Source organism: Penicillium manginii (genome assembly GCF_028828005.1).
Source record: "Penicillium manginii strain IBT 31320 chromosome Unknown utg000011l:1.0-1395921.0:1.0-1396616.0, whole genome shotgun sequence".
In the NCBI taxonomy this organism is placed as follows: Eukaryota; Fungi; Ascomycota; class Eurotiomycetes; order Eurotiales; family Aspergillaceae; genus Penicillium; species Penicillium manginii.
In genome coordinates, this window is record NW_026643112.1 from 686,605 (window position 1) to 702,589 (window position 15,985).

At 50.9% G+C, this 15,985-nt stretch overlaps 6 protein-coding genes across 6 annotated transcripts; 3 read left to right on the forward strand and 3 right to left on the reverse strand.

Moving 5' to 3' along the window:
• Positions 1 to 456: 456 nt before the first annotated feature.
• Positions 457 to 876, forward strand: N7533_013534 (uncharacterized protein; the record flags this gene model as incomplete). Its single annotated transcript, XM_057110184.1, has 1 exon — positions 457 to 876. The coding sequence occupies one exon, from the start codon at positions 457 to 459 to the stop codon at positions 874 to 876; it is 420 nt and encodes a 139-aa protein (XP_056952886.1).
• Positions 877 to 1,231: 355 nt separating this feature from the next.
• N7533_013535 (histidine phosphatase family protein) lies at positions 1,232 to 2,297 on the forward strand (the record flags this gene model as incomplete). Its single annotated transcript, XM_057110185.1, has 4 exons — positions 1,232 to 1,407; positions 1,501 to 1,764; positions 1,863 to 2,078; positions 2,234 to 2,297. The coding sequence occupies 4 exons, from the start codon at positions 1,232 to 1,234 to the stop codon at positions 2,295 to 2,297; spliced, it is 720 nt and encodes a 239-aa protein (XP_056952887.1).
• Positions 2,298 to 2,614: 317 nt separating this feature from the next.
• Positions 2,615 to 3,271, reverse strand: N7533_013536 (DASH complex subunit HSK3 family protein; the record flags this gene model as incomplete). The annotated part of the gene is made up of 1 exon (XM_057110186.1): positions 2,615 to 3,271. One exon carries the CDS (start codon positions 3,269 to 3,271, stop codon positions 2,615 to 2,617), a length of 657 nt encoding a protein of 218 aa, XP_056952888.1.
• Positions 3,272 to 4,317: 1,046 nt separating this feature from the next.
• Positions 4,318 to 7,030, reverse strand: N7533_013537 (ketopantoate reductase family protein; the record flags this gene model as incomplete). Its single annotated transcript, XM_057110187.1, has 6 exons — positions 4,318 to 4,792; positions 4,881 to 6,050; positions 6,119 to 6,548; positions 6,657 to 6,697; positions 6,765 to 6,885; positions 6,997 to 7,030. 6 exons carry the CDS (start codon positions 7,028 to 7,030, stop codon positions 4,318 to 4,320), a joined length of 2,271 nt encoding a protein of 756 aa, XP_056952889.1.
• Positions 7,031 to 12,435: 5,405 nt separating this feature from the next.
• On the forward strand, positions 12,436 to 13,232 carry N7533_013538 (uncharacterized protein; the record flags this gene model as incomplete). Its single annotated transcript, XM_057110188.1, has 2 exons — positions 12,436 to 12,661; positions 12,733 to 13,232. 2 exons carry the CDS (start codon positions 12,436 to 12,438, stop codon positions 13,230 to 13,232), a joined length of 726 nt encoding a protein of 241 aa, XP_056952890.1.
• A 638-nt stretch (positions 13,233 to 13,870) lies between these two features.
• N7533_013539 (ATP-dependent RNA helicase SUB2) lies at positions 13,871 to 15,929 on the reverse strand (the record flags this gene model as incomplete). The annotated part of the gene is made up of 4 exons (XM_057110189.1): positions 13,871 to 14,174; positions 14,234 to 14,594; positions 14,656 to 15,066; positions 15,680 to 15,929. The coding sequence occupies 4 exons, from the start codon at positions 15,927 to 15,929 to the stop codon at positions 13,871 to 13,873; spliced, it is 1,326 nt and encodes a 441-aa protein (XP_056952891.1).
• Between the last annotated feature and the right edge of the window lie 56 nt (positions 15,930 to 15,985).

Sequence of the window (15,985 nt, forward strand, 5' to 3'; positions counted from 1 at the left end):
ACCACTGGCACTTGCCAGTGGGCATACAGCACATCTAGGAAGGAATATGATATTTTCGAGATACTATATCCTGCAGAGGAACTTGAGCTTGAAAGCTTTCTAAGTTCCAGTACCCTCATTACGCCTGATGAAACAATATTTTTCGGAAGCTGCGGCTTTTTTGCGACTCATCGCTGGGTCTGCCCTTTCCCAACCTGCGAATCCACGGTCGATAGCATCAAGACGCTGTCACCGCGACGTAACACTTACACGATATGGAAATATTCAGGTGCTCAACGGGCAATACTATAGGGATTTTCTCCCGGTTATGCTTTCATAACAATTGTTCGATTACCCTTGTTAATTCAACTTCCCTTCTAAAAACCTCTTCCCAGCATAACCACCTATCTTCCCATCAATATCCATCCACAAATTCGACCAACCCATCAACTTGAAAAGCACCTGGCAACAATAAACATGAAGCTTCAAGTCAGCCTTTTAACCATCACCGCTGCCCTCCTTTCCACTCCAGCCTTGGCAATTGCAGTCCCAGTCCCCGACCCAGCCCTCCTACCAGCCCAAACCTCAGGAGCAAGCCACAACCCAAGCACAAAATACAACTGGCATTTCGATCTCTTCAAGGACAAGAAATGCAACGACGCTGCAATCAACATCAGCGGCAGCGGATCGAGCGGATGCCGAACAGACGTTCCAAAGGGCGGGATCCTCGCGTTTACCAGGGTGAACGTTGATCCGCACTGCACGGTGACGCTGTACCAGGATAGCAAGTGCTCGAAGAGCCATGATATCGGGACTATTCATTCCGACTCGAAGACGAGCTGTGCTGCGGCTTCGAAGAAGAAGGCGCATGTTAAGAGTTTCCAGGTGAAGTGTTAGTTACTGTGGTTGTGCATATTGACGTTGGTTTGACTGGATGGTGAGGCTTTGTTGTAATGGTTGCGTTTGAGATTATCAGATGATTTTGATCCAATGACCTTTGTGTGTCCCATAATTGTTCGCAGCATCTCTCCTACTATCCCACAAGGTCCCCCGTATACACTCTAGTCCCATCCCACTACCATGGTAACCCCACCAATAAGCTTATCTTATCGATGACGACCCGAAGGCACCTTACCTCACTCTCATGCTGACCCTCACTCCATAAGAATAAGAATCCACCTTTAAACCGGCTTACTTCCCTCCCTCCCCCCAAAGCATCCCCTCCTTCCAATTCACCCCCACAGTCACCAAAATGGCTCCCCGCTGCTTCATAGTCCGCCACGGCGAAACAGAATGGTCCCTAAACGGCCGCCACACAGGAACAACCGACCTGCCCCTCACAGCAAACGGCGAGAAGCGCGTCAAAGCAACCGGAAAAGCCCTAGTCGGCAACGACCGACTAATTGTTCCAAAGAACTTGGTTCACGTGTATGGTCCCCTCCCTCCACCTCCAAGTTTCTCCGCAGTGTCTAAGCTAGTCCCGGCCTGAGTAAGCTAAGCTAATTGACCTTACTCATGAAGCTACGTATCCCCCCGCACCCGCGCCCAACGAACCCTCGAACTCCTCGAACTAGGCTGTCGTGAACGTCTCCCCTGGACCGAATCCCGACAGGCAGAAGCAGACGAGCCGATTCGGACAGAGGCCAAGGTTGAGATCACGGATGCGGTGCGCGAGTGGGATTATGGTGACTATGAGGGCTTGACGAGTAAGCAGATCAAGGCCCAGCGGGAGAAGGACGGGGAGAAGGCTTGGAATATTTGGACGGACGGGTGTCCTGGCGGCGAGTAAGTAACTTGGAAAAAGATCTCTTATTTTCATTTTTTTTTTATTTATTTGGCGCGGAGTGCTGGGTATGGCATGTCTGCTAATGCGCCTCGCGCAGATCCCCGGACGACGTCGTCAAGCGCCTTGACGCTGTCATTGCTGATATCAAGGAGAAATATCACCGGCCCTGTCTTGAGGGGTCGGAGTCTGCAAAGGGCGACGTCCTGGTCGTTGCGCATGGACATATCCTCCGCGCGTTTGCGATGCGGTGGATCGGGAAGCCTTTGACGGAGACGTCGTTGATTCTGGATGCCGGGGGTGTGGGAACGTTGAGGTGAGTTCTTTGCTTGCATTTCGCTCGCGCATGTGCATCTGCCCCCTCCATCCATCTTCTCCTTTATTTCCTGCGATGCGTCGAGTTTCGCGCATGCGCGGAGAAATGAGAGGCGGGTACATTTCGGGCATCATGGTCTGATAACCATATTCCAGCTACGAACATAATAACATCGACGAGCCGGCTATAATTCTCGGTGGAGGGTTTGTGGTCGAGTAAGCGCGCAATGAACATGCACCTTGCACATAGAATCGCAGCGCACGTAGCTGGGGCCGAGTTCAGCAGAGCCGGAGTCGAGGCGGGGCTTCACGTGGAGTGGCATGGTATACCTTAGCTAGCCATGATTCACAGGTCGGATACTGTTGTACATAGTTAGCAAATATTCGAAGAATAAACCGATAGACTCCAAGGAGGGCCCTCGACTCGGTTCAGTTCAGTTCTGTTGGACTTGTTACTCACCAAGTAACAAACACCACACCACACGTCCATAAGAAATAGAATCCAGAGCAACCATTTCCATTTCCACTTCTCCCAAATCACTCATCCTCCCCCTCAACCTTAACAACCCCCTCCCCAGGCGTGCCCACCCCATCAGCCTGTCCCTTAACCCCCTCCTCCCCAATAACTTTAGCAGACCCCATAAACAGCGCGCCGACATACCCGCCCAAAAAGCGCATATCACCCGCCTGCACGGCCGTCATACGGAGCAGGTTCTCCGTGTCGGCCAGGTTGGCGTTTAACTGCGCGAGCTGGGAGTGTAGGTGGGCGTATTGGCGCTGTTTGGCTGTTGACATTGACGTTGAGCCTGATCCTGAGTTGGCGGTTGTTGTATGTGGTTGGTTGAAGGTATGTGTTGCTGTGTTGCTGTATGGTGTTGAGGAGCCTGTTGGGAGGATTGAGGTTCTGTATGTTGGTTGGGAGTCTGTTCGGCGGTGGGGGTTTAGGGGGGGGCATTGTGTTGATTTTTGTGGTGGGGTTGTTTTGTGAGTGAGATCTGGTTTTTCAAGATTTTTGTAGTTCTTTGATTGGGGGGACTGAGGCTGGGAATTGAAGCGGTCGATTGGAATTAGAGCTGAAGATTGTTCGAGATGAAAGTTGAAGTTGAAGTGGGGAGTCCCATTGTTTACATCGGGCCACGTGATGTGCTTGTATACAACGCGCTGCCGCAGTAATGGGAGAGCGGAAGCCGCCATTTCTCTTATTCATGTACTTTACTACCAGGTTACACATGTATGAAAAATTCAGCAATAATATAGAAAATCTATTTGTGCGCTCATGAGGATACGAGTCTGTTCAGAGGCAGTGGTGTCGCCACACCCGTCATTAATTCCCCGTCCAGCGCGAGCCCAGCCAAAGCAGATCCAAGAACAACCCAGTTCGATCTCCTTTCTGCTCAATTCAACTCAATCCCACTCAACCGAATACATCAAACCCCCGTCGCTCTTCTCATAATGCGCCAGGGGCCAGACAAAAGGATAAGGCTCCCGGTCGGGAGACAACAGCAAATAAGGAAAATGACATTGGACAAATGAAGGAAACATCGGCCTGACCAGACCAGGCCCAGATGATGATAGTGAGGACAATAAAGGAAAGGAAAAGGAGGGGAGCAGACGTATACTAGCTCGTGTAGAGTCGAGGAAATGAAAAAGGAAGGCGCCAGTAGTGTACAGTCATGGAGAGGGAAGTGAGTATGGAAGTGGTTGTGTTGTCACTGGGTCGATTTTTGAGACGAGTATCGAATAACCAAAGAGACGCGTATCGATAAACTGAAAGAAGAGAGGTTCCCAGTCTCGGCATGCTCAAAGAGCCTTAGTAAAACAAATCGACATGTCGTAGGACAAGATGAGTATCAATGCAGTGGTAGAACGCGAAAACAAAAAGCAGAACCCGTATCCCGACCACTCCGAAATGAAAACAGCAAATAAGCGATGAAAGCCCCTATGTCCCTCATGTATATGTAAAAGCGAGCCGCAGAGTATTAACCCGATATCGCATTCCACGGGAGGGTAACCGACGAAAACAATAGTCCCGTGGAATGACACGCAAATTGATGCAAAAGTCCAAACATAAAGAGCACGAGTTGTTGGTCGTCCAGGTGAGAAGGAGATGGGAGGAAGAGAGGTGGAGAGAGGTGGAGAGAGGTGGAGAGAGGGGGAGAGAGGGAGAGAGAGGGAGACGGAGGGAGAGGGAAAGGTGGAAGACATCATGAGAATATTCAGTCGGTCATTATCGAATCGACTCAGTGCACAGCAGGGGCCGTGATGTGACGTTGGTCACCTAAACTGGCCTGGCTGCTATGAGCCGACACTTCGGAATCAATATTGGCACTAGCCCCACTATCACCACTCTCCGCGCTGGCGCTCGCACTTCCGGTCAGACTTTTGTTCTTGGGAGGGCCCTTGGCGGGGAAGGAGTTGCTCACCCCGTAGTGTTGCTCAATCTGTTGCGGTCCAACCGGGCCTTGTCCTGACGGGTGCCGGGGAACCGGTGTCCGCATGTTTCCAGGCGGCGACGGATGGCCGTTATAGGGAGGTCCACCAGGGGGGTCCAAGATTCTGGTCGTGCACAGTGGGTGGGCGGCCCATTCGAGGTCCATGGCCGCCGGGACCACCAGGGCCACCAGGGCCAGGACCAGGTGCTCCTGGGAAGGGTCCCCCGGGAGACTGGCTGTTACGTCGGCTTTGCGGGTAGGGACGAGGAGGGAAATCTCCCATCTGGCTTGCGGTCATCGAGTTTGCTCGCGAGTCGGCGTGAAGCTGGTTGCGGTCGACGGAGCCATATCTGTTGGAAGAGTAGCTCAACATGGGATTGTCCATCAGGGAATCGTGAAGACCAGGGATGTCGGCCATTGCGCGATCACTCGCGCGTTTGCGGCCAAAGTAGCGACCAAAGGCTGATGATGATGATGGTCGGCTGGCGTGCATCGCAGGGCCGCCGGCGGCCATCTCAGGGTTCTTGCGGAATTGGGTGTTGCTGGGGCCCTTGCGACGGCGCGAGGTCATGCTCATCATGTCCACTTGGTCGGGGTCGATGTGAGGGATTGCCATGGTGTCCATGGGGTCGAAATAATCCTCATCCTCTTCATCAAACACAGAAGCCGGAGCTCGGGGTGGTGGTGGTCCACGGCGTCCGGGGCCAGGGCCTCCAGGTCCAGGTCCAGGTCCGCGTCGCATGCCCATTCCCATGCCCATACCCATCTCTTGTTCACGAATCTGTAGTTCTCGTTGGCGAAGAGCGAGCTCTCGCTCTCGAATGGCCAAATCAGCGCCGCCCTCTGGGTGGCCATTGCCATTAGGGCGTGGCGAACCGCCCTCCATCACATCATCGTATAGTACTAGATGGCTGAACTCCTCTAGGCCCTCCAATGACGGGTCACGAGGAACACGGTTGGCTTGAGGCGGCATCGGTCCACCGGGCGGCGGACGCATCATGCCAGGAGGTGGACCACGTCGCGCACCAGGAGGCATCATGCCCATACTCGAATGTGTCCGACTCGCTCGCATCCCGCCATTCCCATTGAGAGGCGGTCGCTGTCCCTGTTGCTGCGGAGGTACGGAAGACATCCGGGGAGGGGGCTGACCCATGACAGACGCAGGGGGGGAATCCCCGTGGCGGGGTCTGGACTGATTCGCGATATTGATGTGGTGGAGCATTGCGTAGAGTGCCTCGATCCGGGGCACGGGCGTGTCGGATTCAGTGGCCATTTTGATTGGGGATCCCAAAAAGTTCTCAATCTCCATCGGGCGCCTGGAAGTGAAGTCCTGGTACATTGTGCTGGGGGCGTCGGAGGCGGTCATCTTTTCGATCGTCTTCTCGCGGAAATCGCTAGGGAAAGTACAGCCGTGGGAGGAAGCCAGCATCATCAGCTCGTCAAGGACTCCTGTGACTAGTTGACGCACGCCGTTTTTCTCCAGTAGCTGGTTCGGGTTTGAGCACTCAAAGGCCACACTGGCCGGGTGAAACGCGATCGGGCTGCACAAAATTAGCACAAAAACTTAATGGGAGGGAAGGAAAGAGAGCTTGAGAGCAGGCCGACTTACCCGATCATCCGCTCGAACTGCTCCTGTCTGATATTGGGAGACACCTTGCAATCGACCTGGCCGGTGTTGAGGGTCATTGCCAGGGCGGACGCCATGTCATTCTGTATAGAGGTCGGGATTGATGATTTTCTGCTGGTCGCGCCCACATGGATTTCGCTGGAATTAAGGTGTTCGAACTCGGCGGGGCCGGTCTGGGTGATTTCGACGTTGGAGACGAGGGAAAGGACGACATTTGTCGGGTATCGCTGTTCGATATGGGACTCGATTCCAAGCGTATTTGTGGTATTGACGAGAATGCAGGTGTGTTGGGGAGTAACGACCGACTCAATGACGGAGGCGAGGTCGTAGACATCAGGAAGGGCCTTGACGCAGAGAATCACGTAGTCGTAGACGGCTTCGCGGGATGAGGCTTCTTCGGGGGCGCGGACAACTGGAAATCACCGAGAGTTAGATGAGGAACATGGCCATTGGGGCGCAGAGAGGGGAGTGCGATCGGGAAGATCGGGCACCGCAAACAGGATAGCAGGGAGAGTCGTACCGTGACGGGGTTTAAAACGCTCATTACCGAAAGCTTTTGATCTGCAGGGAGGAGAGATGGTGAGTTGGAGGCGACGGGCGCAGTAGCGAAGCGATAGAGAAGACGTACTTGAAGGAGACGCCATATTGGGAGACGGCCTCGAAGCCGGATTTCCAGACGAGCGTCACGTCGCAGGAGGTGGTAGCCTGCAATCGCCATGAGAGAAAGGCGGAGATGGCATTGCCACCGACTATACAGGTATGTTTTAGTTTGAAGCTCATGATGGTATGGAAATGAGGAGAGGAGAGAAGAGAGGTGAAGTGAAGTGGTGACTGTGTCTGTGACTGTGACTAGTACTGACCGGACAAAATGCGCAAGCGTGGAGGAGGCGCCATCGAGAAGAATTACCGAAGGAAGGTAAAGAAAAGAAAAGAAAAAACAGGAAGGAACAAGTCGAATGGACGACAAGTTTGGCACAAGGCCAGGGCGAGCGAGGGAGAGAGGGAGCAGGGAGAGAAAGGAGATAGTTGAGGAAGGAAAAAAGAAATGGGAGAGAAGGGGAGAGTTGGTTGGGAGTAGAGGGGGAGTTGAGGAGGGGAGAGTTGAGGAGTCTAGGTTACAGCCTCAACTTTCTTTTTTCGAGACAGGAACAGGAACAGGAACAAAAACAGAAACAGACAGAGGGAAACGATTGCTAAGAATCCGGCTTGTTTCCATTTCTTCCAGCTTTTCCCCGTTCTAACGGCGTGGATCCCCCGCCAGTCTCGATCCGGATGCGTCGATAACTGAATGCGGAATTGCATTCATTCTGTATCCATACTCTATTCTAGTATTCTCTATTCTAGTATTCTATACTTTAGTATACTATACGATATTCTAGTGTCTATTCTAGTATCTATATACCCAGGTACCTACTAGTGTAAAGTAAAGTGGAAGTCGCCGCGTCGCCCTCCACGCAATCGCTGTATGTGGCAGTGGCTGATTGTGTATCAACGTATTGAGAGTACCAGATAGTACCAGATAGTATCTGTCTGTATTGATGTATTTATGTATACTATGTACTAGTAGAGTAGAATATTCTGTGATAGTGAGAATACTAGATATACATAATAGTTATAGATATAATAGTTTCATTATAATATCACTTGAATGCTGCTAAATTTAGCCCTGAATTTTTTTCAACTTTCTAGTCCTTCGGTGCCACTTTGAGCCACTTGGGCTCCACCACTGCGATCGGCATGAAGTATATTACTCCAGTACTATTTACTATTACTACTACTATTACTATATTCTACTATGTTTGAGCTGGAATGTATCATCTAGTAGTTACTTAGGTAGATAATCCCTGAGTATACCTAGGTATCTAAATTAGAATAAGTTGAATAGAGTATGAACATGTACTAGTATCCCATAGTACCACTTCCGGTCACATCTAAGGATTAGCACGGCAGTACTGCATACTGTAGTGTACACAACAGAGTACAAGCACAAGCTCAAGCACAAGCACAAGCTCTACTAGGACAAGGACAAAGTACTCTGTACTTTATCCTCTCTCTATTCTGTACGGAGTATGGAGTAGCCCAAATCAAAACAAAACATCACAATGGCACCACATCACCCACCCTCCACAGCCAAGTCCCACAGAATAGGAATAAGATGGACCCAGTTCACGTCGTAGGGCCCACGCCCGAGGCAAAGGCAGAAAATTTGAATTCTCATCGCATCGCATCGCATCCATGCAGGTATGCACATGCTGCATAATACTGTACACTAGGTACTCCGTAATCCAGACCAACCAACGGCCAGGAAAGGCACGACCTGTCACGACAGCTGCAGCTGATTTCTTTTTCCAGACTAGGGCAGGGCAGGAAGGGCAGGAAGGGCAGGAAGGGCAGGGATGCATATGCGCCAGGAAGGGGGAGGCGGTGTTGATGGACAACATGCCAGTCGTGATCGACGCGCGTGCCGACTGCAAACAGCTCCATCCCTTGTCTACGGATTAGTCTGGAAACAACTTGAATTGACTGAGCGTGTACGAGTATGGAGTATGGAGTACGTGTGTTGATATTTATACTATACTATAGGAACATTGAATACCTGGTACCTGTACTATTCTCCAATATCTACTCCGTATCTTCGAGCTATCACAGTCCAGACTCCCAGTGGATCCAAATCACCACAATTCTTTCGCGGCCCACGGTGGAGCCCATCGGGTGGGTTCAAGTTTTCTCCGAGAATAATACAGGTACCGAGTACGTATGTGCTCCGTGGCATGCCATGCCATTGCATTGTTATCGACACGTACCGTGGGAACCACGTTTGCAGTAAATCCCCGGAAGCGGACATGTGTTGTGCTTCCCATCGCACTCGTACGGAGTACAGGGGGAAAAGATGCAAAGGAGAATTTGAACTTCTGTCCCCATGAAAACATCATGATCTTCTACTCCGCCACCTCATGAGGTCATGCCCGACCGGGGGCCAAGTGATGGGCAATTCGATGATTTCATTCTACTACCGCTTGATGATCTTCAGGAGGTAGCCATTGATAGCATAGCGGCGCGGATGGCTTGTGATGGCATGCGATGGCTGCCGATTTGATTTAATCTACAGAGTATCCGTACAGTATGTACATAATTAATCTGCTTGTAGATAGGACAGCCTCGCACTGGCTGAAACAAACCATGGGTCCAGTGCGCCCAGACAACGGCCGGCCACAGGAACAGCACTAGGGCGATGGCCGATAGTTAGTGCCGTGGATGCCAGACTAGGGACGATAGACGGCATTGGCGCGATGCAATCGAAGCATCTCGGAATCAGAGCAGACCTTAGCACAGTCCCAGACAGATACTCCGTACTCCGTACACAGTCCAGGTACGGGGCCGGACCGCATCGGCGGCCGGGAAAGGGGGCCAAGTTCAACAAAGTATCCAAGCATCAAAGTACCTAGTGAGTTAGTTCACTAGGTAACTAGTGTCTCAGGCACATGGACTGCGTCTCGTCCACTTAGGTCAGTGGCGGTCGGCACACACCAACCGCGGAGGGCACCGGATGCACTCGGCAGGGAAGAGAAAAACTCTGAGCACTAGGGTCCTCTCCCGCTGAGACAATGGCACTGGCACAGGGCAAATACTAGGAGATGGGTAGCATCGACGCTAAAGCAAGCCAGAGGGGTTTGGTGGGCATTGGTGCGAGGCCCGAGACAGACTTGGGGTTCAACAAGTTGGTTAGCTTGCCCGCTGCCTTGTTTTTGCATGGACTAGTAATTAGTACCAGGTACGAGTACGGAGCCTAAGAATTAAAATTAATTTTGAAAACCGTTGCTCAATTGCCTGTCAGATTAATTTTAATCCTCCACTGGCAGCTGTTGTCCAAGTCGCGAACACATCCGTGCTTATGTCTGAGTCCTCCAGGCTTTTTGACGTTCAAGCTGTGGATGTCGCAGATATAGTAGTATTAGACCCCACATTGAATCTGAAACTTGGAATTGAATTGAATTGAGATTTAACTTAATTTCTACTTCGTTACCATGTATGTAAAATATAATACCTGCGAAGCTTCAAGTTGAAGGTCGATCATCATCTCGCTCTCCCGCTCCCACACTACCGAGACATACTCCAGATAGCTGCCCATCAGGCAACAAATGCCGATCAACACCTGGGCAGATCACCACTGCATAGCCCATCTCCAAACCTTATCCTTCTCTCCTGAATACTACTAGTAGCACTAGTATAGTTCACGCCAGGCGAACAAAAGAAGAAAAAACCGGTCCTTCAGCTCTGTCGATCACACTAGCCACGCCACTGCTAGGCCTATCGCAGTATCTCGTACTCCGTACTCCGTACAGTCAGTCGCCTTTTTTTAGTGCCCGGGGACAACGGAGTGGCACCGTTCATTTCATTTAATTTGGTCATGTTTTGTTCAGTCTAGCGCAACGGCCGCGGAAAAGTGGAGGAACCCTGAAAGTGCACCGGGGAAAGGGTGCTGCTGCCAGTGGTGCCCGGGTGGAGGTGCAAGTTTATGTAGCACCTAGGCAGCCCACTGACTCAGGGACAGCCCGAGTGGCAGTTATCCACCTGGGCATCTGGGCAGGAAGCTTAGCATATACATCCGTGGACCTGGGCATTTACAGAGCTGGGTATATTCAGTTACCCAATGAAGACCTCGGCAGCAATCCTCGAATGCATGCTGGCCTAATAAATAATCCATTCGGAATTCATCTCCTTCTTTTAGATGATTTCTCTATTTTCCAAGTTAAAGTCGTCCCGAACGACTATCCAGGCCTCCACTTCGAAGGCAAAAAAGCAAAATCTACAGCACGAAGAAAACTTGAAAGCTGCAGATTGGATTCCGGAGCTATTTGCAAGAAGCGAAAGAAGGTACTTACTCCGTACAGAATACAGAGATAATTGTAAGAATCTTAATCGCGAGAACCGAAGTAGCCATTCACGGGTATCGACTGACCAATGTGAGAGATACTCTCACTATTTTGCTAGCTGCCCCTCCAAACCTCTGTGCTTTGAGAAAAATCTCGAAATTACTACTACCACTGGCAGTACTACCTGCCCTACTTTCGAAAGCCTAATACTACTACTAGTATATAATGAATCATGAGCACATACTTGTAGCGACTAATATTGCTTTCCAACCCAGTTAATCCACCCAATTACCATATTCGCATCATCAATATCAGTGGCCCGGGAGGACTGGTCGATAGAATTAAGGTAGCTTGGAGATCGACAGCCCTACCTAGTAGGTATGTTATATCATGATCTCTGGCTGAAGTCAACCTTGGAAGACCTACTAGTACTAGTATTGATATTCGCTCTTTGGGTTGGCAATCAAAATCGTGCCCACTGCCCAGGTGGCAGGTGAATGGTGAATAGGTACTAGGAGAAGATGTACCCCAAATCTCGAACAAAAAACTTCAATATAGTAGTACTACTAGTACTCCTGCTGAAAGTATCAATGCAGAATATTTCTACCACTATTTCTCCTAAATTTCATGATTTCAAACTTGAATTTGCGAGAACTTCGGATCGCGGTAGCCTTTAACCTTCAAATTCAAGTTCCAAGGCTTGAAGTCGTTCTTCACTACAGGGCTTGTATAGAGGCAGAGAGATGCTAGTATTAAACTACCTAGGTAGATGATTTAGGGGTGGCATTGTAGTACTATGATCCTCAGACTACTAGTACCACTACATCCATGAATCCTACTTCTAAAGACCTGGAAGTTTCCAAGCTTCAACCGAGTATCGCTGCTCAATATTTCCATTTCTCTGAATTTCACCAGGTTGATTCAATGTCTACAAATCCTGTCCTGCCTGCGTTCAAAATCGAGTGCAGGTCGGATGTGGTTAGACTGGTCGGAAGCTGTTAACCGAGATCAATCCCAGTTTATATTCATGTTCAAGCCTCTTTTGAATTCAGCATAGTGCATTGCCGGGGCGTTGATCGGCGGGGCAGATTTCCATGTTTAGAGCGAGTACTCCGTACTCCGGGGGCCGAACGGGGGGGGGCTCTCATGCAGTTCATGCATCTCAGGGTCCAACCACCTGATATAGAATATGCCCAGATTTAGTCCCTGGGATTTCAATCCTCTCTCAGATACACTAAAATGGAGTCTGTTGATACTTCACAGCCGAGAGAAAAACAATCACGTTCGAACCAACCTGTCTCGTTAGTCCCAAATACACCTTTCCACATGCTGTTCTACTGAGCAAGACAGACTCTCGTGTCCTCCTGCATGAGTGACCAGTCTATTATAGTATTTATTGAGTACGCACCCAGCCCCCACCTTGGCATGGCACTACGACCCCCTGAGGCTCTCCACGACCAACTGAATATTCCATCTTGTTTCCGCTCCAGCTTCAAGTTGGTTCTGCGCCATCCTCGCCATCCTTCACAAAACGCAAGAACATCCCCCACAACCCCGGAAACAACCAAGATGAGAAAAAGGCAATCAAGTGCGTCAACAGTCACCAATTCCGATGTTGAGTTTCTGGAGACACCAGCGGCTACTTATGCCGGTGCTGGGGACCTGGAGCCAGCAACTACAGATGTCCCGCTGCAGTGCCAGTACTAATTGACGGTCCCCAAGATTCGTTCCCAGACACTGCTACTTCCTCCGAATACATACCGCTCAGTCTCGCTACTCCCACGCCCCCAAGCTCCAGTATACCATACTATATCCCAACGACGGGAGTTTCCCCGACCCCAACCCCAACCGACTCCTCATCTTCATCTACTTCAAACAGTACATCCGATCAATCAAACAACCCATCACCAGGCCTTTCAGCAGGCGCTTCGGCGGGAATAGGAGTTGGCGTCGCCCTGGGTGTCCTTTCCCTCGCAGCCTTGGGATTCATCTTCTATCGGCGCCGAAATCGCCGATCAAAACAAACGGATCTCCCAGAGATATCACCAGAGCTTGGAACCGAGGGCCAGAAACTTGAACATCATGAGCCATCTGCGGAGGAGAGCGCGCGAGCGGAACTTGGCGTTGATGGACAGCAGCATGAGCTTGCTGGGGTCAGTGGTATGGACAAAACGGAGCCAGAGCGGAAGGGGAGCGGGAATAATCTGCATGAGTTGGAGTAGAGTGATGTGATGTGATGTGATGTGATGTTACTAAATACCCATTGTCTATTTTTCTGTTGCGTTTAAGCCCAGACTTTGTTTATAGGGTGGTATATTGTTGGTTAGATTTATGGATCAGCTTGATGGTCATTTTTGATATTTAATTTACGCTGGAAATTGGTGACCGTCGTTGAAGATACTGACGAGGATTCATACAAGAAGCCCGGGAAGACTTGGCGATAGCACCTAATAGTTACAACGTAAGATACAAGAAAAGAATCTTGAAAACGATGGTGGGAAAATCAGAGGGCCTCGGAAGGAGAGGAACTTGAAATTGCAGTGGATAGTTCAACATTAGAGTGCTTCAGATGTTCTTTCCTGGTGAGCGTGTCCTAGTCTAGAATACCTAGCAGCTATAACTATACACACCTTACTACTCAGGTAGAGGACAAGATAGAGATTCTGGGCGAAGGACAAGCTACTAGTACGACTGCCCCAGAGTAAAGTGGTAACACTTTTGAACCATTTTGATTCCTCGAGATACATGAGTCCGCCACATTGCGGCCCTAATAAAAACCATAGCTATTGCGCCATATCAAAACAGGTAAGAAACAAGAACGAAGTACTGGAGAGCGCCGGGTCTCGCGAGGAGTCGGCACTTAAGCCATGTAGGTCGTCGAGTCGACACCGCCCTCGGGGTACTCGGGAAGGGCAACCTCGAAGCGCTTCTCGATATCCTTCAGGACCTTCTCATCATCCTCGTTGCTGACGAAGGAGATGGACAGACCCTTGGTACCGAAACGACCGGCACGACCAACACGGTGCAGGTAGGAGTCGGCATCGGCGGGCAGATCGTAGTTGATGGCCAGGTTGATACGCTCGATATCAATACCACGGCCGAAGACGTCGGTGGCGACACAGATACGCTTGTTGAATTCCTTGAACTCCTTGTAGCGTTTGATACTGAGGTGCTTGTCAGTAAGGTCCTGAGTGAACGTTGCGACGGGGATAGAAAGGCTTACCGCTCCTCCTGGCTGACGCCGGAGTGGACAGCGATACTGGGGAAGTTGCACTCGCGCAGCAGCTTGTCGAGCTCGTTGGCACGGAGAGTGCTCTTGACGAAAATGATAACCTGGTTGAACTCCAGGTTGTCGAGGAGCTCGTTGAGCTTGCGGTTCTTCTCCTGCTCGCTCAGCTTGATATAGTATTGCTGCAGACCGTGAAGGGTGAGCTTAGTGTCGTCGTCGACGTAGACCTCGAGAGGGTTGCGCATGAACTTCTTGCAGATGGGGCGGATCTCCTGGGAGAGGGTGGCGCTGAACATCATAACCTGCTTGTCGGCGGGGGTGGCACGGAAGATCTCCTGGACGTCACGGCGCATGTCTACAGGAAAGGTGTATTAGAAAATCAGAACAGTTGGCATGTAGAACAACTCGAAACGTACCGATCTGGTCAAGCATCTTGTCGCACTCGTCAAGGACGAAAGCCTTGACGTTGCGGAGGGAGAGCTTCTTGTCACGGACCAGAGCGTTCAGACGACCGGGGGTGGCGACAACAATGTTGGGGTGGGTCTCCTTGTTCTGGAGGATCTCAACGTCCTTCTGGATGGGGGTACCACCGTAGAAGACAGAGGTCTTGACATCGGGAAGGTACTTGGAGAAACGAGCGTACTCGTTCTTGATCTGGTAGGCCAGCTCACGAGTGTGGCACATCACAAGGATTTGGCACTCGCCGGCAACGGGCTCCAGCTGGTGAAGAGTAGTCAAGACGAAGACCGCGGTCTTACCAAGACCAGACTTGGCCTGGCAGAGAACGTCGACATTGAGAATGGCAGTCGGGATACACACTTGTTGGACTGTAGGTAGGCGGAGCGGTGGTTAGACTTGTGTTCGATCAAGATGAAGCAGCAGAAACAGATCGCGTCGCAAATGTCCATCCATCTCCCGAAACCAACAAAAGAATATCGTAGAAGACTTGTATCGTCCTCTAGAACCCCGAGCAGAGAACCACAGCTGCCAATCGCAGCTTTACCACGCAAAGTCAGACTCTGCACTGAGGGGTCTGCCTACAGACGACATGAGGGACATCCGTGATTGGGAAAATATTACCAACGATCAAGGTCGCATTGCATTCCACATGGCACGAGAAAGAGCCAGGGAGGCAAAGAGAAAGGCAAGGCAACGCAATAGTGCGCGCCGCGTGGAAGAAATGACGACCATCGGGGGACCGTGACTTGGCTAATCTGATGTGATGCGCCAGAAAGGCAGCAGGAACATACGGCCAGGTGAGGCGGCAGAGCCGCTTCATTCATTTTCCAGTGAAAAAAATGTACTCCTCATGTCGTCTGCAGAATGTGGGGGACGATCAAGTCGCCAAAATACCGGCCGATTGTGGATTCTCGTGGAGATGGACGGACGTTGAAGCTTGAAAAGATGGAGGAAGGTAGGTGGGAGAAATGTTAGACTAACCCTCCGATGGATGCTCGAAGCCGCAGTCGGTAATGGCGCGAAGGAGTTCACCCTTCAGCAGGAAATCACGGAAACCAGTCGAATGGATACCGACATAGCTACCCTTCTTGTCGGGACGGCCAGAGACGGTCAGATCACCCTCCTTGGCGGCATCGCCATTGGAATCAGTGGGAGCCGCAGTGGTCGCGGGCGCCGCGGTGGTCTGAAGCTCCTCGTCGGAGTAATCGATGAGATCTTCCTCGTGAGACATTTTGCGGGTGGATGGGATTAGGTTGAGGCTAGAGGTGGTCGATGCGCGTTCTTCTC